Source organism: Apodemus sylvaticus, chromosome X (genome assembly GCF_947179515.1).
Source record: "Apodemus sylvaticus chromosome X, mApoSyl1.1, whole genome shotgun sequence".
In the NCBI taxonomy this organism is placed as follows: domain Eukaryota; kingdom Metazoa; phylum Chordata; class Mammalia; order Rodentia; family Muridae; genus Apodemus; species Apodemus sylvaticus.
Genome location: NC_067495.1, coordinates 111,525,506 through 111,550,406, shown reverse-complemented (window position 1 = coordinate 111,550,406; position 24,901 = coordinate 111,525,506). Strand labels below are relative to the sequence as shown.

Below are 24,901 nucleotides of genomic sequence, written 5' to 3'. Positions count from 1 at the left end.
GTTTTGCAAGAGAATGAAACAAAGCCTATTCTGGGAGCAGAGGATACTGCAGGGACCTTCCCTTAAGTCAGGACATATAAAACACAAAATAGCTTCAGGAAATCCCTGAATCTGATCAGATTTTCTAGGACCCTCTCTATACGTAAACTGTAAAGACTACTGATAGTAACTCTCAGATGAGCCAAGTCGCAAAGAAAAATCAGAGAAATTTCCAAATAGCCCGAATAGTAGCAGAGAACAGGTAAATTGCCTAGATGAATTGAAGACCAGCTGAGCTGCCTGGAAAAGGCTCTGAACCCCCTGGAAAGGATACTCCAAGCCATGGAGCTGCCTGCAGGCTGTGTAGACTATTCCAGGTTCTCAGCTTTTGTGGAGTTTATTCTCTCATCTCCCTGTCTGGGTTGAGTGGAAATATGTATATGTATTCTATCTCACCAGCTAACCAGAAAGCATATCACACTTCTTCAAACCCTTCCAAGATCTTCTCTGTTGGTATACATCTTTGCTTATTGTGCTGCATATTGAAAATGTGTCTGCTATACATTTCCTAAGTCTTTAAATGCCATTCTATGAATATGTTTCATCTTTCCTATTGTATTACTGGTGAGGAAGTTTTGAGAGTGCACCTTCTGATGGTAGCAGTGAGGCTTCAGAAGAGATCTCCAAGTCACAGAATTAGGAAGGTTGAGAACCACTGCTCTACAAGTTATATCACAAGTTATTAAAGAAATCCCATACCATGTAACATGAAAGTCCCACCCTGTGTCTAGCATGAACACTATGCTTTTGATTCCCTGTTCCAGTCAGCTTCCTGCTTCTTAATAACTTCTCCTGCTTTGCTGGCTACTAGAAAACAAATACCTGTGTAGCATATCTAGATAGTCTTTTACCTAGAGATGTTAAATTTGTCTGGACTTTGTGGTTGCTTTTGTAAACAGCAGTGCACATCGTTTCTGTGTATAGTAGTGGGAGAACAGTCTAGAGGTACAATTGCTGCAGCATACAGGTGGGGAGTGGGATCCTCATTGACCTGTAAGGAGCTTTTCTCAATTCTCAATTCGTGCTTTTATGTACCTATCTCCCTACAACCTAACAGAAAAGGATATCCTTTAAGTCTCTGTAACTAATGTGTCTGAGGTCCCGTTCTCTTGTTTTCTATCTCATTCATTTGTATATTTCCTGTGCTGCAGCTGCTAGAAATACAGTGTTTGCATGTCTGTGTGTGTGTGTGTGGGGGGGATAATGTACTACTGAGCTACTCCCGAACCCATTTTCAGACTTTAATTTTGTTTTCAATTTTAATTATAATTTCTAATTGCTAAGCTACCTGCTGGCACTGACTTTGTGATACACCTCACCTCCGTCCCTCAGTATCTGGGCTTATGTCTTGTCTAGCTTAGTTTTGTGCTGTGATCCTAACTGTGTTCTTTAGCTTATGAAGCGGAATGCCTAGTGCATCATTTTTGCCCCCCATTTTTCTTTTTAAAAAAAGTAAATATTTAAGGCTCTGAGCTTTCCTTTAAACTTTGTCTTAGATAGTAGTAAGATGGTTAGATATTTTAAGTTCTAAAATTACATTTGCGTATGTGTGCATGAGTATATGTGTGTGTGTGTGTGTGTGTGTTTGTCTATGTGTGTGTAGGCACATGTGTGGAAGTCAGAGGACAGCTTTTGTATTTCCTTTCATAATGTGGTTCTTGGAGATTGAACTCAGATTAATAGGTTTGCTGGCAGATGCTCTTACCTGCTCAAGCATCATGCCAGCCCCACAGACTTTTCTTTTTTTTCTTTTTTTTTTTGATGTATTTTTATTTTATTCGATATATTTTTATTTATATTTCAAAAGATTTCCCCTTTTTTGGTCCCCCATTCTCCAAAAGTCACATAAGCCCCCTTCCCTTCCCCTTGTTCTCCCACCCACTCCTTCCCACTTCCCCCCACAGACTTTTCTATGTATGTTATTGTTTAACATTTTTTGAGTATAATTTCTGTTTTGATTTGTTTGGCACCATGACTGTTATTCAGAAGTTTATTGTATATAATATAGAGACACGAATATTTTAATTTATTATTGACTTTTAACAAAATTGCTTGATCAAAAAATACCACTTTCAAGGCTGAATGTGTAGCCCAGGTAATAAACTGTAAGTATCGGGGATCTGAGTTTGATCCCAGGTTTAAAAATAAACTCAGGGGTAGTGGCACATAATTCTACTCTCAGCACTAGGTGAGTGGACATGGGGAGATGAGGAAATGAGGCAATGAGGCTGGAATTCCTAAGGCCTCTTGGCTAGCTAGCCTAGTCTACCTGGTGATACCACCCGAGGGATAACACTTGAGCTTGTCCTCTGGTCTCCAACATGCATCATGTGTGTACATATATCCACAATAGACACTGACATACGTGAAGACTGTCTCTCTCTCACACACACATGACATGCATAGAATATACTCTAACTCACAGGGTTTTTTTGCATTTTATGGTGGGTTTTCAAAACCTGGTCCTTCTGCATGTACTTTCTAAATGCTTAAATTGTAGGTGTGTGTAATCATGTATGGTTTATGTGTTGCTGGAGGTGGAAGCCAGGGGTTTACGCATACTAAGCAAACATTTTGCCAACTAAACTGTATTCTCTGACCCTTAATAAATTGAAATTTTTATAATGTACAGTCACAGGGAGAAAAAAATGCCTATATCTCTTCTGTTGCTCTTTATCCTCCAGTAATATCCATGCAAAAAAGAATTGGCTATGGAAACAGTAGTAGATTGTCTAGGAATGCAAACCTATCTGGAACCAATGACCCAATATTTATGACTCTATTTTTTCCACATTTAGCAATAAAGAGTCAGTAAAGAATAAAGAAAATAATTCTGAAATTAATTTTGAGAAATCTCAAGTTAGAAAATAATGGCTGATGCTTTCTAACAGCCCCAGTTGCTTCTCAGGTATTTTACCCTGCTTTTCTGTATATTATTAACTCCTGATAATTTTTATGTTTTTGTAACTCTATTTTGTTCTCACTATATTGGTCAAGGAGGTCACTCTGTGTTAAAGTGTATTTTCACAAGACTGTAAAGCACGCTGAGAAGCTTTTAGTGGTCTTTTGCTACCCCTAATATAATTTACATGAAGAAAATGACATCTTAATAAATAAACTAAAAATTTTACTTACACCTTTATGACAGAGTCAAAATTTCCCCCTTTGGTTCTCATATCTCATTTTTCTTGGGTTTTATCTCAGTTGGGGTTCTCTTTAAAGCCATTGGATAGAGCTTGGTATCCTCTGACACCTAGAGTGTTCTATATGTATAAATCTGCATGTAAAACTGTTCCTTCTTCTTCGGAGTCTCCTTAGTATAAAGGGGCACTATGACCTCAGTTGAAATGTTGATTTTAATGGTTTGTTTGTAAAGTAAATGCCTGAACATAAATCTGTCAGCCCTTGTTGGTTGAGAAAATACTGGTTCTCAAAGGATCCCAAATCTCTCTGAATGCATATTTATGAGTCTGATTTGGCAGACTAGTCTTAACAACTGCTAGCCTTATCCAGCTGTAGAGGGGGTTTCACCAGTAATTTTCCTTGTAAATAATCTTCTCCTTATCATAAACTTCTAGATTGTTTTATGTGACAGTTTCAGGACAGTGCCACTGTATGTTGTATGATCTGGGTTGGGCGTACGTAGTATTATTGATACTACGGATGATATGGAAAACAACAGGTTTTTCAAGTGGGTTTCAAGTTTATGTCCATGGAAAGTATGTTCCATTGGTGATTGGTAAGGAGGTCATTGTTGAATTTTAAATCCATATAAAGTCTATGTGCACGTGTGTGTGTGTGTGTGTGTGTGTGTGTGTGTGTGTGTGTGTGTGCGCGCGCGCGTACACACACCTACCCACCCACCATTGACAATAGTCTGCTGTGTGTGCCTGTGTGTGTACACGCATGTGCAGCTCTCCATGGAACTCCCAGAGGCATTGGATCCTGCAGAGCTGGAGTTTTTAGAGTTTGGTGGTTTTGAGCCTCCTGGTATGGATACTGGCAACTGAACTCAGGCTCTTTAGAAGAGCACCAGCCCTTGAAGTGATTTTTAAACAAAAGACTGATTTGAGAATAGAATTATAGCATTTTTTTTTAGAAAAAATCACAGTACAGTTTGTAGAACTAATTAAAAGGAAAGAAGCCTTGAGGCTAGGGGCTTAGCAGACTAATACAAATTAAAATCTAATAAAGAAGAGAGAGAGAGAGAGGGAGGGACGGATGAATTTGATTGGCAATCAAAGATTTCAGACCTTGGGATGGATGATGGAATGAGAAATTAGAAAGGAGTAAAGAAAGGTTTGGCCTTGTGTGTTCCTTGGTTTGAGAAGTGTTTTGTTTTTTGTGCCGGAGAATGCAAGAGCGTGAGAGGGAAAATTAAATCGTTTAGCTAATGTGAGTAGTTAAAATTTGGGCATGTTACAATTAAGAATCTGGGCATGTATCTCAGCAATAGTTGTTTGGTTTGTCAGAGGCCCTGGGATCAGTTTCACAGTAAGGCCAAAAAAGAAAATTTTGGGCCAGTTGTGTGTGCTGTATGATTCACCTAGTAAACAGTTGAATAGATGATCCTGGGGCTGGAGAGATGGATCAGTCGTTAAGGTCACTTGCTGCTCTCTCAAAAGACCTACATTCAGTTCCCAGAACTTTCCATGGTAGCTCACGACTGCATCTAACTACAGTTTCAGAGGATCTGGTGCCCTCTTCTGGCTACTTTTGGGCATTGCATATTTGCGGTGCACTTTTCATATATTCAGGCAAAACACTCATACATAAAACAAAATAAATCTTGTACAATAATTAATATGAATATAAAATTAGATTATTTTATACCATAATAGAATAGTCAAGATATATGTTTAAACAGATGTATTTTAGAAGTAATCAGCACACCGATGGTAGCCGAAACCAAAGCGATTCATGCAATGAATTGCACAAGGAGTGTATAAGAAGTGAGAAGACATTCATGCAATGAATTGCACAAGGAGTGTATAAGAAGTGAGAAGACATTCAAGACGTGGTAAAGGGAGACCATTGCGATATGTGTGTGGGTGTGATGTGTATGTGCATGTACACATATATATTCAGCCACCCATCCCACTATCCCGTTGGTTTGTTTCTCTGCAGATTCCTGGCTAATGTGGGGAAACAGCATGCATATACCTTATTATACAAATGTTTTACTTTCCAGGTCTGCCTTTCTCCTTCCATCATTCCATATAAAGAATGTCATGTTCTTCTAATAATGGAAGGACTGAGGATTAAGGAAAATTGACATATAAAATATCAAACATTTATTACAAACTTACTTTTAACAAGTTTTAATTAAATACATTAATATGTAATTACCCATGAATAGGGAAGGAAGGGGCATATAGGAGACTCATACTACTAAATTTCTGTTTACGTAGCTACCTAACCTATGCCATTTCATTCCCCTTTTATATCCACCCTTTAAGAAGTGTTGTTATTATTCTAGAACCAAGACAGAGAAATTAAAATGCAGGAGAAAACATCCAGTAAATTTATGAGAAGGCTGAGATTTAAGGTCATGTCTGTGTATGTGAGAATCCTTCCTGCCTAATCTCCTGTTAGGAAGTATTAGGAGTTTTTTTAAAATGTTTAATTAGTTGATCAATTAAGTAATTAATGTGTGTGTGTGTGTGTGTGTGTGTGTGTGTGTACAACAAGCCTCCACAGATGGGTTCTGGGAACTGGATCGGTGAAAGAACACTATGCTCTGGTAAGCCCCTGAACCATCTCTCCTGCCCTTCCAAGTTTATGAATAAGACTCTTTCAGAGGAGCTTATAGGCAAGGATCTACAGAAGCTGCCCAGCTTGTTTTCTTGTCTACATACTTGACACTCTCGCAAATGTGTGGTAACAGTTACGCCATATCTGGAGCAGAATGAGAGAGTTGCAGTAGTTGTATAATGTTAGCCACTAAGCACCTGGATTTTTCAGGGGGTCATTAAAGTGATGAATCAATACTTAAAAATAGCTGAAGCTTCTGCATTTGGGAAAGAGACATTTTTTGTCCATATATTCTAAACATTAATGCAGCCTAAATTGAGGATTGAGGGAATAGGGGAACACTGACCTTTCTTTTTTTAGGCTAAACAAACAGAACGAAGAAAGCAAAGACTGTCTAAACATTATGGAGAAGTATTTTAAGCTTTGCATGTTTATGTACTTGAAACTTGGTATTTATTTCCAATACCATATTTTTAATGTGAAAATAAGGTGTACTTTAGAAATTTTTGTCGAAGACCAATATTTATAGTGTGAATTATTTTTCACAGTTACAAAAACAAATTTAAGTTATCTAGTGTTGATGTTAGGAGTAAAACTATCCTTCACGTGTACATTTTTATCCGCATTAATTATAGATCAACCTAAATAGCCTTGGTCAATAAAATGAGTAATTTGCTTGTGTATTTCAGTCTTAATCTGAAAATATTGAACCAACTACCACATGATTTGTGGTATAAAACATAACATTACTGATTTTGTGGTAAAGAATATGCATGAAAGCCCTTACAAAATATTATATTATGCCTTTAAATTTTTATAGACTATTTATTTAGTCACAGGAGGGGTAGATGGGAGTGTGTGCACACTTTGAACATGGAGGTCAGAGGACAGCTTGAGAGAGTGGGGCTCGGGGATTGAACCCAGGTTGTCAAGCTTAGCAGCAAACACCCTTACCTGCTGCACCATCTCACTTGCCCAGATTGTGCATTATGTAATCAGTCTGCTCAGTCTGCTCGGGGATTTGTCAAGTAAGTACCTAGGGAAGAAATATTAGTAGGGCTAAAAAAGATATCAGCCTCAGCAGGGCCTGATCTCCCACACTGAAGACACAGCTGACTTCCTCACATGTGATAAAATGTCCCTCTGTCTCATGAGTTAACTTATTTGGCTTAAATTAAAATTTGATATTTTATTAAGAATTCCCACACTGTGGATAGAGCCTGGGGGACTCTTATGGAAGAACAGGAGGAAGGATTGTGGCCTATATGGGAATAGGGACTCCACAGGAAGACCAACAGAGTCAACTAACCTGGACCGTTGAGACGTTCAGAGACTGAACCAACAACTTAATAGCATCCACGGGTTGGACCAAGGCTTTCTGTGCACATAGATGTGCAGCTTCATCTTCATGCAGATCTTAAACAACTGGGCCAGGGTTGGGGTAGCTATTCCAAAAGCTGTTGCCTGCCTGTCTGTGGGATATGGTCGTTCTTCTAGCTGGGCTGCCTTGTCTGGCCTCAGTGGGAAAGGATGCACCTAGCCGGTCAGAGACTTGATATGCAAGGGTGTGGGGCTATACAGGAGTGGTCCTTACCTGCTCAAAGGAAAAATGTGGGGATGGGGGAAGGACTGTGGGAGGAGGTGACTAAGAGGGAGGCATTGAGCACAATGTAAAATGAATAAACAAAAAGAAAAATATTAGATATAAAGTCAAATATATATTGAAAAAAAAAAGAATTCTTAATAGTATTTCGAAAATACAAGGACTGGGAATGGTAGGTTAGCTTGATGACCCAGAATTCAGAGTGCAGTCTTTTGAAGGTCAGGAAGGAAAAATGAAAATCATTTTTTGCTGTATCTTCACAGGCTGTATTTCCAAAGGATAAACTAATTATAGTATGACACATTGTAACCGTCACATATCAGAAATTGGGCCAAGTAGCTCTCAGTGGTTCTTCTCACTGGAGTCACAAGGCTGAGTGGTCATTCTGTCGTTCTTTTTAGTACCTCTCCTGCTTTCTCATTGTCATTCCTGGACCAGTGATAGAAACTTACTACTGATAGAATTCTCCTCAGAAGTATGTTGACTTTTAATTATTTGTTCTGACATATTTACAAGATTTATTTAATTTTTACTTGAATATATGTGTGTGTTATATGTATGTGTGTGTGTATGTGTGTGTGTGTGTGTGTGCACGCATACACACACATTCCCATATTTAAGTGTTGGTGCTTTCAGATCCTTTTCTCCTTTGATGGCTCAGTGAGTTTCATTGGGATTGCTTATAAGAACATGGATGAACATTTATATACAGGAGCATGGTCCCTTACTAGTAGCTATACCAGTATTTCCCTTCTCCATTAACTGTTAGCTGCAGATGCCTCTTCTCTTTCGATAACAGGAGATCCTGTGCATATAATCATAGTTGCTATGAATTTTAGAGTATAAGATGTCATTTCACACAGATGATCTGCTTCCTTCCACTCCTACATTTTCTGCTACTTCTGCAGTATTCCTCCAGCTTTGGAAGGGGTAATGTAGATGCCTTTTTTTATAGCTAGGAATTCTACAATCATGTATTCTCTGTACTTTGATCAGTATGAGTCTCTGCATACTGGTTACTGAAAAAGGAGGCTCCTTTAATCAAAGCTGATATTAGAATTCATTTGTGATCATCAATGTGATTATTTAAAAGTTGGTTTAATGGGTATATCATGTCCAATTTGCAAAGAAATAGCATAATAGGCTCTTTACTCAGACCCACAACTTCACCAGCAGTCTTTGAGTGTACAGTGTTAGATGTGAATTTCCTGTTGTGATGAGATCATCAAATGGAAACAGAAAGGAGTTGATTTTTCTTCAGTCTTCTCCTTTCTGCTTTCATATTTTATGCCTTCTACTGGGCTTCTCAGTAAAAACAAGCAAACAAACTTCCTCCTCAGGTCCTTTTCTAGTTCCTTGTGCTCAACACACACACACACACACACACACACACACACTCCCACTCAAATGTACATTATAAAATGTAGAATTTATATATGAGAAAGTATTGCAACATTTACCTTTCTGTATCTGGGTTATCACACTTGTGCAATATTTTCCAGTTTGATCCATTTACAGCTTAATAAAATTTCATTATATATACGTATCATGTTTTTATCATCTCCCATCACTTGATAGTCATGTATTCTGAGTATATTTCCTTGCTGTTTTGAATTGAGTTACAATAAATGTGGATGTGCAGGTATTTCTGTAGTAGAATATAGAGTTCTTTGGGTATATGCCTAGGCCAAGACAGTAAAGCTGGTCATATGGGTGTCTATTATTATTTTCTGATGAGTCTTCTTCCTGATTTTCAAAATGGCAACACTATTTTATTTCTCCACCAATGACTAAGAATTCATCTTTCTTTGCATCATTGCCAACCTTTGTTTTTTTTTCTTTATGAAAGCTATTTGAACTGCAGTGCATCTAAGGGTGTTGATTTAAAAAATGTGTAATAATCTTAACCATCAGGAAAATGCAAGGTAACCTTAAGTTTCTTTTTTAGTTCCATTAATTGTGTGTCTAGTGTCAATTAGTAACTTCACTTTGTGCATGTTTTTATATAGGTCTGCTTGGAGTATATGAAAAAAAAGATTGACTTTTTCATGAGATGGTTATTGAAATTTTTCTGGAAAGCAGGATAGCTTCATTATGTACTCTCGTCTGTTTTATTGATCTATATGTCTATTCTTTGCACGTTATCATTCTGTTTTTGATCCTCTTTGTTTTGTAGGTTTTTTTTGAAACAAATGTACAGTATTCACAGATTGGATTGCGATGATTACCTTTTTAGAATGGTGCATTGGGAGATATCCCAATAAGCAAAGCACTTTTCTTGCAAACAAAAGAACTTGAGTGTAATACCTAGAACCCATGGTTAAAACAGAACAAAACAAAACAAACATAGCAAAAAAACAACTAGATAAAGTGGTGCATGACTATAAAATCTCAGTACTGGGGAAGTGGAAATGGAAGGTCTCTGATATTCACTGGCCACCCAGTGATTTTAATAAAGCAATTTAAAAAAAAAAAAAAAAGGTCAGCCAGGTGGTGGTAGCACAAGCCTTTAATCCCAGCACTTGGGAGGCAGAGGCAGGCGGATTTCTGAGTTGGAGGCCAGCCTGGCCTACAGAAGTGAGTTCCAAGGACAGCCAGGGCTACACAGAGAAACCCTGTCTCGGGGGTAGGGGGAGGAAACAGGTTTTATAAAGAATGAATAAAGAATGACACACACCAAAACTGCATGTACATTAGGAATGCAAAGTCAGTTGGGTCCCAAGTTTGAGACAAGATCATATTCAAGTTTACTTAGTGTCTTTTCCTTTTTTTATAAGAATTAAGTTTGGTATCTAGAGAGATGGCTTAATGGTTAAGAGCCACTGGCTGTTCTTCAGAGGATTCAGGTTCAACAGTCTGAACCTCTAGATCCAGAGGCCTCTGTGGGTATCAGGCATGTACATGGTATGCAGACCTGCATGCAGTCAAAACATCTGTACTCATAAAATAATAGTAATTAAAATTTGTGAAGACAATTAAGTTTTGTAATTCTCAATTCTGTTTTATTGAATTGAATATGCTATATATACATCATATAAACTATGAGTATTTAATATTTATATTAATGTAATTGTTTTTACATTCTGCTTTTAGATTAGAATCTAATCTTTCTAGGATCAACATTTTTACAGTGAGCTTCTTAACTCTGTCATATTTTCAGATTATCCATCTACATAATGCATAAGAAACACCATGTTATCTGGGAATCATTAGGCCTTAGTCTGTCATCCATGATTGTGCAGCAGTGGCATCCCTCGGGAACTTGTTAGAAATGCAGGTTCCCTGGACTCATTCCATCCTAAATGAATGAGAAACTGTGTATAGCACTCTGTATTTGACATGTCTCTAGGGGCTTCTTATGCGCAAGTTGTGGACTACTGATACAAAGAATATTTCCTTTTATTTATATATTTTCTTGTGTGACAGTGTAGCAGAATTCAGTGGAAACAAATTACCAATTTCAAAGAGGAAGAGGAAGGAAGAGATTATGGGATATATACACTCTTTTTTCATTTTCATTTCCTTAATGAGAGTAATCAGGAAGGGGTAAGATTTTGGTGATTAGCAGAAGTAAGTTTGTTTCAAATTGAGACATGGTAGGCAATCAAAATTTCAAAGAGTTGAATTTCAAGGCATTGAGTCAGATATGCCTGGCATTTGACACTCAATAGGTGTTTGTTAAATGAAAATTAGCCCTCTTAATAATAGAAAAATAGCCTCAATAACCTCTTGAAAATAATAGAGGATTTTCTTAATAGGAGTGCAGTATAATCATCAGCAAAATGAGCAGTTGCAGAATGACAAATGTCATAAACAGCAATAAACTCCTAGGCATTCCTATATCTATTATTAGTGGAAAAATTACAGACAATAAAGGAAAGAGTGATACTGCTGCATGTAATGGTCAGCAAGATAGTAGTGACTATGTGGTACTAACATGGGCATATTGCCTCAGTGACTAGAGAAACAAATCTGAATTTTTTTGAGACGAGTGTGTCATCGACTCTATCATTCCACCAAAGAAAACAAGAATCAGATGGAATTGTAGAAATTTCATTCAAGTGGGAGTATGGATCTAGAAATACTTGTTAGTATACTTTTCTGGACCCAGGAAATCCAATGAAGTTGACAATGAGCTGGCATCATCATTGAAACATCCTAAACTTGTGACGAGAGGAAGAAGTTATTTGTCTTTTGTAGCCTGAGAAGCTTTCCAGGTCTAGTGCTGCATTAAAAAAAGAATGATATAAAAACAAGTCAACTTCATAGTGAAAATTGTTATTGATATTTCTTGATAATAAGTCACTACTATTATCACTAATAGTTCACTCATAGTGTCTTGACGAGAACCCATTATTTTCAGCCTATAGGCTAAACCCAACAGAGGTCAGTAGAAAGCCTAGCAAGCTGATTACTTAGTTCAATTATGCAGTGTAAAAATAGACTTAGGTGAACCTCTTAGGGTAGTATGACTGCTCTAGTTCATAATATTACACTATTTACAAAGGATGAAACATACCTTGAGTAGTATTTACATTTACTATGAGAAAGAAATGACTATCTACTGCAGTAGTTGGCACATATGTGTTGGGATATGACTTCTTCCATGTTGCAGGTAGGGTTTAGCTATGAGCTTATATGATAGATTATATAAAAGTTTTGTGACTTAAAAAAATATTAGAGATAGAACCCAGTGCTTCTCTCCTAAGAAGCTCTGCCAGAGCCTGACAAAGAGGTGGATGCTCACAGTCAACCACTGGACTGAGCATGGGATTCCCAGTAGAGGAGTTGGACTGAGCACAGGGGTGGGGGTTGTCCCTGATGGAGGAGTTGGAGAAGGGACTGAAGGAGCTGATGAGATTTGTAGCCCCATGGAGGGAGCAACAGTGTAAACAGGTCCAGACCCCCACCCCTGGATCTCCTGAAGGCTGGATCACCAACCAAAGAATACACATGGAAGAACCCATGGCACTGGCCACATATGTAGCAGAGGATAAACTTGTGAGACATCTGTGGGAGGAAAGGCCCTTGTGCCTATGGGTGTTCAATGTCCCAGTGTAGGGTAATGCCAGGGCTGGAAGAAGTGAGTGGGTGAGTAGGGCAGCACCCTCTTAATGAGCAGGGGAAGGAGGGATGGAATAGGGGGTTTCCAAAGGGGAGACCTGGAAATGGGAAAACATTTTAGATATAAATAAAGAAAATATCCAATACAAAAAAAAAGACAAAAATCAAAGAAAAAGTAAAATGAAGCAAAAACAAAATCATGTCTAAGCAGAGTATATTCTTCCTCTACTTATGTTTCTTAAAAACCCAAACCAAACCAAACCAAACCAAAACAGAACAAAACAAAACCAAAAAAACAAAACAAAACAAAACAAAACAAAACAAACAAACAAACAAACAAAAAAACCACTTGAAGAGGGCTGGGGAAGAGCCTATCTCCTGCTATCTTCCATTCCTTAGTTATCTTGTCTGTAAACCTTCACAGCAGACACTTTTACGCTTTTACGAACAAAATAAATTGCATGTGGTACATCACACTTATATTGTGATGAGTTGACTTTACTAACAAGGAACATTAAAATAAAATATGCATTTTGCTTCCCAACATACTCAAAATAAAGAGAATAAATTCTTAATATATACTCCACCTTTTAAATTGACATTATTGCAGAAAAATAGACTTGGGGGTAGTCCAATTTACTAAAGCAAACAACTAAACCAAAACAACCATGAAATCAATTCCATTTTTCAAGAAAAACAAAATTGCTACCTGGTATGTAGTACTTAAGATTTCAAGATGTTGTAAATTTATGCCCTGTATTTTCTGCAACTACTTCTAAAAGCATTGTAGGCTTCTCAGACTCTGATTTCCCATATTAATATGGGAACCTTAACTGTGTTTTGTATAAAAATAATTGCAGTAACCCTATACTTTTTATTACTTTTGTCTTACCTAACTTTTCATAGACTCCTTAAGCCTACTGATTCTGTTGTACCTAAATTCCTCTATATATGGTTGACTATCTATATACACTTGTTATCTAAAGATTTCACATGCAATTATCAATAATATTATCAGTGCTATTTAGTAATCCATCCTTGGGTTTACAATATATTCAATTGTAAAGTGATTCAATAATTTTCACAAGTTGTATCCTGGACAGTAGATACATGTATTTATATATTAAATCTTCTATAACTTTTACAGACAGCACCATTTTTAAAAGTCTTGGTACTGATCTTTATCATGAATTTTGACATCTTTTTTTTTTCCTGAATAGGTCTGCTCAACCCTGACAAGTGATGGATATTCTGCACAGAGGAGAATTGGTTGCTGCAATACTCCGCAACCGGTATTTATAGAAACAATTTACTTTATAAATTATATAATCTCTCTCTTATTTTATATACTTAACTTAGAAGGTACTCAATAGATACTATTCTATATGTAGGTAAAATAGAAATTATTTATTAAATAAGGAAATACGAGAATAACTGTGTAATCAGATAAAGCATATTAGTGACACTGTGTTCTGAGCTAATGAAAAAACAGAACATAGTGAGAAAACACAATGGATATAAAATGGGAAGAACTAGCATATAGTTACTGGAGATTATGATTTAAATGTTTAATTCTAAAAGCATTATCTGTGAGTAAATACAATCATGGCTTAATAGTAAAAGTCCCAATAAGATTTTCAAATAATACTTCCCGTGATTATGTATATATTCCTCTCATTAAAAATCCAGTTTTATGCTTGCCAAGGAATTAATGTGAGCCATTTTGAGCTCCCTGAGGCAGATTAAGAATTTAAATTAATGGTTTAAAGAAAAATGGCCTCACTATGGTCCATGTAGTAAGTTCCAGATTAGCCAGACCTGTGTAATACTCGATCTGAAAAGGCACAAAATAAAATATAATTAAAAGGAAAAAGAAAAAAGAAAAATAGCTTTGTTTATACAAGTGTGAAAGAATCTCTCTCCTAGTTATTTGATTACACAGCTTGGGTGAAGCATGGAAATAGCATATTGTACAGAGTTCTCTATGTTCTGGTTATTATTCATGGTAGGAGTATAGCCTTGAGAAATATTAACTATTCTAAACATCAGTTTCATCACCTGTAAAGTGGGGCCATAATACCAATGCTACAAAATATTTGTGGAGATGAAATACATGTAATATGGTATGTGTATGCTTGTAATATGTATGAGAATAGAGAGGTAGCAGGTTTGGCAAATAGTAAATGCTGTGTAAGGGGTAATATTATCGAAACTTTAGTTATTGAATTATTTTAATTATTAAAATGTAGCATGGTCCAGCACCACACATCATTTCCATTAATAATAGAAGCATATACATCTGCTGTCCTATAAAGGTATAATGGAAGTGAAAAGCCCTGTGAATTCATCCTAATGACATAAGACAGTTCATTACTTACGTGTTTGTGAAGATATTGGTAGTAATGCACGTATTTTTCTGTGGTTTGTATACACATTTCCCTCATTACAGTTGTGTTAGAAATAATAATTAGTAATGATAATAAATTATTAAAGTATAAGGTTGTCTGTCCATTATACTATATTTTGAATATTATTTTAGAATTTATTTCTATTCATATATAAAATATTGGCTAAAAATAGTATGCTATGTTATACTGACAGTAACATCATGTGGAAAGTTTTTCTTAACAATGTCTCTTGACTAGTGACTGATCCTCTAAGTTTGTAGAAATGTATAGATGCATTGTGTGCTATGCACACATTGGTAAAATTAAGTAATGATGTATTTCACAAGGATGCGTTATCATCATTAAGTTAGTCATGATGTATTTGTGATTCTGAATTCTGAGATATTTTAAAATAGAATTGAATTGAAAGCCAAAAATGGGAAAGTTTAAGGGAGAAAGAGAACATGTACAAAATCATGGCTATTTTATATATAGCATACAATAGGTTTTACATAGTAATCCCAAAATAATTGGGATATGCACTATCACATTTGGAAGGGTATGATACTGATCTGTATAGGGGGACTGCAAGATATATTTGCTTATGAATTTAGGAACCTAACAAAAATAATTTGTGGTCATGTTGGGTAAAATGACAAAGGACACTCCAGTCCAGAAAGCAGGCAGGCTAATTGCAGATCTGCACCTCTCCCCTGTCTCCTTCAAATTCAATGCCCCAGTCACATTCCATTCCTGTAGCAGACCACCTATTGCATGCAGTCTTCCTTACCCTCATTTCCTATCTCCAGTGGGCCAAACAATTCTTCCTCTCTAAACTTCCCTCCACTCTGGGATACTATGAAAAGTCTAAATCTAAGAAGAATAGGAATAAAATTTTTATCTGATCTTGATTTGACTTTGGTAAGTGGTATCTATCTAGAAAATAATTCATTTCATTTATATTTTTTCTCCAATTTTGTGAAGTAAAGGATTTTGAAGTAAGACCTGATGATTTTTTATTTTATTTTTAATTTCCTCAGGGTCTGTTGTTGTTTCATTTCTGATTTTGTTAATTTGAGTACGGTCTCTCTGTCTTTTAGTTAGTTTGGGTAAGGGCTTGTCTATTTTGTTGATTTTCTCAAAGAACTGGCTCTTAGTTGTGTTGACTTTTTTGCATAGTTCTTTTTGTAATTGATTGATTTCAGCTCTGAGTTTGGTTTTTTCTACTTCTCTTGCATGTGTTCGCTTCTTCTTTTTTTTTTTTTCTAAAGCTTTTAGGTGTATTTTTAAATTGTTAGTATGAGAACTCTGCGATTTCTTTTTGAAGGCACTGCTTTCTCTCAGCACTTTCATTGTGTCCCATAGGTTTGGGTATGTTGTGAATTCATTTTCATTGAATTCTAGAAAGTCTTTGATTTCTTTCTTTATTTCTTCTTTAACACAGTAGTCATAGATGAAGGAGTTGTTCAGTTTCCATGAGTTTGTAGGCTTTACATTGTTTTTGTTGTTTTTGAAGTCCAACTTTAACCCATCATGGTCTGATAAGATGCAAAGGGTTCTTTCAGTCTTCTTGTATCTGTTGAGGCTTGCTTTGTGACTGAGTATAACATCAAGTTGCAAAAGGTACCATGAGGTGCTGAGAAGAAACTATATTCTTTTGTGGTTTAGTGATATATTATATATATATATATATATATATATATATATTCCATTTGATTCATAACCTCTGTTAGTTTCATTAATTCTCTGTTTAGCTTTTGTCTGCATAACCTGCAGATTGATAAGACTGGGGTGTTGAAGTGTGATTTATTATGTAGCAATGTTTCTTTTACAAATGTGGGTGCACTTGTGTTTGAGGCATAGATGTTCTGAATTTAGAGTTCATTTTGGTGGATTTTTCCTTCAATAAGTATGAAATATCCTTACTCATATCTTTTGATAACTTTTGGTTGAAAGTCTATTTTATTAGATATTAATATGGCTACTGCAGCTTGTTTCTTGGGGCCACTTGCCTGGAAAACCTTTTCCAGCCTTTACTCTGAGGTAGTGTCTATCTTTGTTGCTGAGGTCTATTTCTTTTATGCAGCAAAATGATGAATTCTGTTTATATATCTACTCTGTTAGCCTGTGTCATTTTTAAATATTTTTGAATTGTTTATTTTATGTATATGAGTGCACTGTATATGTCTTCAGATACACCAGAAGAGGGTATTAAATCTCATTACAGATGGTTGTGAGCCACCATGTAGTTGCTGGGAATTGAACTCAGGACCACTGGAAGAGCAGTCAGTGCTGTTAACCTGTGAACCATCTCTCCAGCCCAGATGGATACCATTCTAATTATAAGACTAAAACTGCTAGTCAAAGATAGATGTCTCCCTAGATCATTGTATAGATTCTATAATTTTCTCTTAAAGCTTAGGAAAATGCCTGATATTTAATCTCATTTTCAGGGCATGCAAATTTGAAACATATTCATGGAACTGTAGAGGGGGAAGTTAATGATTTATGCTGTCATGGGAAAAATAAAGAGGATCGCAAGAAATGGGAGGAGAACAAATTAAGGAGAATTTGATGTATGAAGGAATTGCTGCATGTGCTGTATTACACTATATTTTGTTGTATAAATGTGAATTTGCCAAAAATTGTAGGACTCAACACTTTCAAAAAGAGACATAATGTCTGTGTGAATTATTTGGGGAAGGAAAGCTGGAGAATTTTTTTGGAACCAGGTCCCTATTATAGCAGTCAAAGTGAGAAGTGGAAAAATGCAATGGTTGACAGTGAAAATGAAGGAATGGCCTTGTGGAATTTGGAAGCATTTCGTGGCCACCTGGAGTCTTCACACCCTACTTAGAATAATTTTTAAATTTATAGCATGAGCATGCCAACAAGATCATGCTCATGCTATAAATTGTTCAAAATACAACCTATTTTTCAGTACTCTGATCAAATTTCATGCCCTGAGATCAGCCAGATGGTCCAAGAGGGTCTCTTGGCTTCTGACTCATTTAATACATTTGTTGTATGACATTTATTTTCACATTGAAGCAATTTTGCCTTGTTGATACCCATGGCATTGTTCACTGAACTGTTTCAGGTTATGAATGACTTACTAAATTCATTTGATGTCATTTACACTATGATGTTGCACAGTAGATTCTCAATAAGTATACAAATTAGATCACTGATGACAAATCATTAGATGCTGGTAACTTTGGTTAGAAGGTTTAAGGTCATTTTCATATATTTCTTCCACTCAGCCATCTTGTTACAATTAAGGAACTAGATGTTGGCAGTCTCTAAAAGTGAGGTAAAATAATTGATTTTAGATTCTAGAAATGGTCCAGATTTGTTTTCAATTCTTTTTCACATATTTTTTCTTTGGGGCTCAGATATTTTAACTGGTATAATATGTAGTCACTTCTCCACCATCTTTTTTCTGTGGTAGAAACTAATCTGTTTTTGCTAGTTAGACTTGCTTCTAGGATACCTGCCTAGCTTAGTTTGATTATGTGACTTGTCTTACATAATCTATAAATATAAATTTAGTTACTTATATAAATTTCTCAAAAATTTTAGTCTGTTAGTGAAATTATGTTTTTATTTTATTTTATTTTAGTTTAGTTTTTCAGGTTCCTGATTTTTTGTTCTGATTGAGCTTATGAGCTTAATTGCCTTACATATAAGACTTGAATTAATTTTATCAACCCATTAAGGAGCAATTATTAGTTCCTCCACTTTAATTTAGAATCCTGTTTTGTGATTTTTTCTTATGTTTACAGACCTTTTCCACAAGTCTAGCATATTGTAACAATTTGGTAGGCTTTTCAAATTTTTTCTATTTTCATATGAGAAAATTCCTAATGAGTAAACAACTATACTACTAATAATTTCATAATAATGTAGGATGTCAGATGAACACAGTGCAGGCCTGAAGCCAGATGATGTTTTAAAATATTCAGAACCTATTTTCAGAGTGTACACACCCATAAAATATGAAGGCTAGAGATATTGAGTTAAAACCTACAATCATGCCCATACAGTATATATAATTTTGCTATATACACATAATTTTGTTATATATATATATATGTACATATATATATATATATATATATATATATATACACAAATACACATACACAAATAGATACATGTGTGCGTGTGTGCATTACCTATATGGTACCCACATAATGAATACGAAATAAAAGTATATTTGTTTAACTTTATAGAAAATAAATTTTAAAAAATTATTACTCACCAAAGATCTGGCCTTTCACTTTTTTATGATTTATGCTTGTAAACTGATTTGAAGATATTTTTGTGCTTTAGTTTGTAAGTCAAACAAGTTTCTAGAAGATGAATATGGGGATTAGACAGAGCATAAAACTTAAAATACTGAGGCCATTTGCTTTTTATGCAGTTGGCACATTTTACTTCAGAAATCATGTGAATTTTGGCTATCTGCTATATTGCCATAAGCTTTTTTACACTACATCCAATGTGTTGTCATATTTTCCCATCACTGAAAGACTGTATATCTTTATACAAATGTCATTTAGATTTTAGTAATGTTCGGTGTTTTATAATCTTAAGAAATTTTCTAGACCACAAAAAGTTTTCTCTCTTCCTAGGGAAAAAATGCTACTAGATCTCTCTTTTTCTATAACATGTCTTATGTTTTTCATAATTTTTTATTGAATTCTACGCCTTCTTTTTGTACAGTCTCATCTGCAGCCATTCCGTTAATCTTTGCCCATAGGTTGATGACTTCATGTCTCAAATCTAAATCTTTTTCATGAATTGTAGACTAAAGGTTTGTTTTTCTCACTTTTCTGTCATTTGGGAAGGCAGGCTGCATCACATAACTCATTTATTGTAGAGTACATGGAAAAAGGAGAAAGCATATATGTAAGGCAACAAAATAGCCTACGATAATGTATGTTCATTCTGGTGCACTTTTGAATGCTACCAAATTATAATGGTAGAAAGGGAGAGATATGCAGGATTGCTTACCCCATTCCATTCAACTCCTCTTTCTTTCTTTTCTTTTATTCTTCTCTTACACATTGCAGTTTCCCTTGTTCCATTTCTCCCAGTCCCTCTCACATTGTCTCCTCCCTCCCAGGTCATACTGTGTAAAATATAGAAGTTTTCTTTATATCTGATTCTGTTTCATATGTAAATTAATGTCATACTATATAAGATATATACATATATGTGTGTGTGTATTGAATGAAATATATCTAAGAGTTAAATTCCTGGCATGTAGTGAATGTTAAAAAATAGAAAGGAAACACTGCTCTGTTATACCGTAAATTGTACCTTTATCTCTATCCTAGTTCCATCATGAAAAATTTCACATGCCAATAAAAACTTGTAGTATGCAAAATAGCTGCATGTCATAAACTATTACATGGTATAAATACTTTCTTAATACTAATTTTTAGGTTGATTCTGTTTTGAAGTTTACTACTTTTAGCTGTCATAATTTTTCCTGTTGCTTTTTTTCCCCTGTCATTGATTTTATTTTATGCGCTGTGATACCAATAGCTGTAGTTTGCACCAGATTAGCTGATCAATTGATATTTGCCAAAAGTAAAGGTAAATGAAATGACTGTCATACCCTCAGGCTCTTGGACACTGGCTCCATCCCTGTCTTAGAATTTGCTACTAGTGAATATATAAACAAGTAATTAGATAAAAGAGGAAAAAGTGTTTGAATGAATACTATGTTTCTTAATGTGTGACCATCTCACATAATTTTTCTTGGGTTGGTATTTATATAAAATAATGTCTTAGGAGTTTGTTTAATGTGAAGAGACACCATGATCATAGCAATTCTTTTTTTTTTAATTTTTTTTATTTGATATAATTTATTAACATTTCAAATGATTTCCCCTTTTCTAGCCCCCCACTCCCCGAAAGTCCCATAAGCCCCTTTCTCTTCCCCTGTCCTCCCACCCACCCCTTCCCACTTCCCCGTTCTGGTTTTGCTGAGTACTGTTTCACTGAGTCTTTCCAGAACCAGGGGCCACTCCTCCTTTCTTCTTGTACCTCATTTGATGTGTGGATTATGTTTTGGGTATTCCAGTTTTCTAGGTTAATAACCACTTATTGTTGAGTGCATACCATGAGTCACCTTTTGAGTCTGGGTTACCTCACTTAGTATGATATTCTCTAGCTCCATCCATTTGCCTAAGAATTTCATGAATTCATTGTTTCTAATGGCTGAATAGTACTCCATTGTGTAGATATACCACATTTTTTGCATCCACTCTTCTGTTGAGGGATACCTGGGTTCTTTCCAGCATCTGGCAATTATAAATAGGGCGATCATAGCAATTCTTATAAAGAAAAATATTTAATTGTGGTTGGCCTACATTACAGAGATTTATATTATTATAGCAGGGAGCATGGTGGCCTGCAGGCAGACATGGTGTTGGAAAAGGAGCTGAGATCGGTAGGCAGTGAGGACTGTGAGCCACAGTGAGCATAGTTTCAGCATATGAGACTTCAAAGCTTGTCCCCATAGTGACACACGTTGTCTAACAAGGCCACAACTCCTAGTACCACACTCAATGGGCCAAGCTCAAACACATGAGTCTATGGGCATTCGTTTTCAAACTACCACAAATGCTGTTTTTTGTTATTCACTTTACATCCTACTTACTGCATCCCTCTTGGTCACTCTCTCTCCCATTCCTTTCCCCTATTTCCGACTTCTTTTCTCCTTTAAAAAGGTAGAAAGATACCTGTGGGTATCTTTCCACCTTGACACATCATGTCTCTTTGAGGCTTAGTGCATGTTCCCTCACTGATGCCAGGCTCCAGGGAGGCCTAGGTCCAGCCCGTGTAGTGTATGCTCTTTGGTTCAGTCTATGAGAGCTTCCAGGGGTCCATGTTAGTTGACTCTGTTGTTCTTCCTGTGGAGTTTCTATCCATTCTGGGACCTGCAATCCTTCCTCCTATTCTATAAAACCTCGCAAGCTTTCTCCAGTGTTTGGCTGTGGGTGTCTGCATCTGTTTCAGTCAGCTGTTGGGTGGAGCCTCTCAGAGGACAGCCATGCTAGGCTTCTGTCTAGAAGCATATCATAGTATCATTAATAATGTCAGGGATTGGGGCTTGCCTATGGGATAGGTCTTGAGTTGGGCCAGTTATTCTCCCATGTACCATCCCCTTCCTCTATTTCAAATTCATGGCCTCTTTGTTGTTACAGGCATGTATTGTATGTATGTATGTATGTATGTATGCATGCATGCATGCATGCATATAAACATGTGTTTTGTGTATGTTGTCTGTGTGTACCACAGGATACTTGTAGAGGTCAAAGGGCAACTTCTAGGATTCTTTTTATGCAATATGGATTTCAGTGATGTAATTCAGGTTATTATATTGGCTGCAGGGCTCTTTACCCACTGCTCCCGGTTTCTTGATTTCTACTTTCTTTTAATGCCCCCTTTGTGCTGCTAGCATTCTTGAAATAGCACCCCAGCGAATATTTCCAGAGTTAGAGAAGTCATTCTCCTAGTTCAGCTGGCTTCAGTCCCTTGGGGCAAAAGCTCTTAGCTATTTGAAGAGTCTTGATTGAACTAATTCACACCAATGTGTGAATAACTGATGGCTCCCTCATCCTGGAAGCCCTAGTTAATATAATTTCTTGTTGGCTCACATGAACCTGTAATTGCTATAATTCCTGGCAGTACTACAAAGCAAACAGTGGAGTAGGATGAGCGGAGGTTGTAGGGAGAGGGAGTTTCACAACAGGAGGAAGTATTTTGAGACTGCAAAAGCCTTGCTTAAAACCTTTTTTTTTCTTAATTTCCCTTCTTGACTTCTCCCCCTTACAGTGTTCCTGTGTATTCTCATGCACAGATTTGCTATATTCAGCAAGTTGCGTCATTTTTTTTCTAATAACTAGATGGCAGTTCTTGATAAGGTGATATTTCTGGTAGTTGTAATGGAAAATAGAACTGGATCCAAAAAGAGGTTCCTGAAGATTACAAGTATCAAAACTCAGCCTTGGTTTGTGATTTGTCAATGCAGGGTCCCACCCTTTGGCTGCTATATTTCATTGTCTAGGACCTTCTTCCTTTAACTGTTAGTGTCTGCATTTCTGGTTGGCTGTTTTCTGTGACTCCTGGGGCAGACTATCTTCAGGATCAGATTCCTAACAGCCTTTATGCTTTTGGTACTCTCAACTAGGCCATAAAGTCTTGTGTGCTAAATTTCTGTGTCCTCAGATTTGAGTCCAATGTTATTAAAACTCACAGATCACATTATAAAACTACAGTTTTTCTTTTTTTTCAAAAACATGTAATGCACAGAATTTTCATCTGGGTCTGAAAGAGACATGACCTGAGACTAAGCAATCAGTCACTTCCACAGAGTTGAACCAGGTCAGAACTGAAACTCAGTGCTCAGGCTGTCTTGCATTACAAGTTCTTTTTTTTTTTTATTATATATTTTAATTTTCTATATTCTTTGTTTACATTACAAATGATTTTCCCTTTCCTAGATTCCCCCCTCTCCATATGTCCCATAAACCTTCTTCTCTCCACTCATACTCCAATCACCTCTCTCCTTTTTCTCTGTCCTGATATTCCCCTCCAATACTAGATCAAGCATTTCCAGGATCTTACTTCTCCTTGCTTCTTCATGGGATCTTTCCAGGATCTTACCTCTCCTTACTTCTTCATGGGAGTCATTTGTTATGCTAATTGTGCCTTGGGTATTCAGAGCTTTTGGGCTAATTAATATCCACTTATCAGAGATTGCATTCCATGTGTATTCTTTTGTGATTGTGTTACCTCACGATGATTATTTCCAGATCCAACAATTTGCCTAAAGTTTCATCAATTCATTGTTTTTAATTGCTGAGAATATTCCATTGTATAAATATACAACATTTTCTGTATCCATTCCTCAATTGAGGGACATCTGGGTTCTTTCCAGCTTCTGGCTATTATAAATAAGGCTGCTATGAACATAATGGAGCATGTGTCTTTATTGCATGCCGGGGAATCCTCTGGGTATATTCCCAGGAGTGGTATAGCAGGGTCCTCAGGAAGTGTCATGTCCAGTTTTCTGAGGAAACGCCAGACTGATTTCCAAAGTGGTTGTACCATCTTACAACCCCACCAGCAGTGGAGGAGTGTTCCTCTTTCAGTGAAAGCCAACAGGCTCTCCAGTGGTTTCCTGGAACACAGTAGAGACAGTGGCTAATTTTCTGTCAGTTATCATAGCTGCTGCATCTTCTACCCTCATTCCTTCTACTCCATACCTTTATGTTTGCAACATAAAGTTTGCAACAGGCTTTTTCCCTTGGGAAGTCCAGTTGTATTTTATTTTATTTTATGTTATTTTATTTTATTTATTTTTGTATTGTTCATTGTGCTAATACTCTTGATACTTGTTCTTTGCCAGTCAGTGTGAAAGGAGAGGCAAGGAAATTTGGAGTTAAAGATTAAATACAAATTATTAAACCCAAATAAATCTCTAATGGGTGGGGTTTCAGAGATCTTTAATGAAAAATATGTCTTTTTCTATTTTGCAAGTAAGGGTCATGAAACATGTCTTCCCATGTTGCAATTGTATACTTAATCATGCTTTGTTTATTAGGGTGTATTCACTATGCATACTACTGGGTTTCATAAAAACAACAGATTCTCTTGGGTATAGGATGTGCTTTGACTGTATCCACACCCTCTGATTCACTCCTCATCATCATCATCATTCTGAAGGTTACCTCTATTCCCTGGGTCTCCCATTTGTTTGTATAGTTTACTCTTGACTGCCCTCTATACCATTTATGTCTCTGGGTATTAGTGGTGTGCAGTGGCTTGCTTGATTGAATTTACTATTTCATATTTTTTGCTCCATCTAGTGGAGCATTGATTGTCATTATTGGATTCAAAAGGTGTTATTTTATCACGTCTGGTTGAAATAAGAATTTAATAGATAATAACAATCCACAGAATAGGCTTCTATCATTTTTAATTACTAGCCTGTATAAATGACTAGCTTTAGGAGACACAACTTCATTTTTTC

General features: G+C 36.3%; 1 protein-coding gene across 2 annotated transcripts in view; it reads left to right on the top strand.

The window, feature by feature from the left end:
• Klhl13 (kelch like family member 13) overlaps positions 1-24,901 on the top strand; it is a 132,455-nt gene that overhangs the window by 28,491 nt on the left and 79,063 nt on the right. For both annotated transcript variants that reach the window (XM_052171424.1, XM_052171422.1), the window contains exon 3: positions 13,681-13,752. In XM_052171424.1, coding sequence (XP_052027384.1) covers positions 13,703-13,752 — 50 coding nt within the window. In that variant the 5' untranslated portion in view covers positions 13,681-13,702. The remainder of the gene's footprint in view (positions 1-13,680; positions 13,753-24,901) is intronic.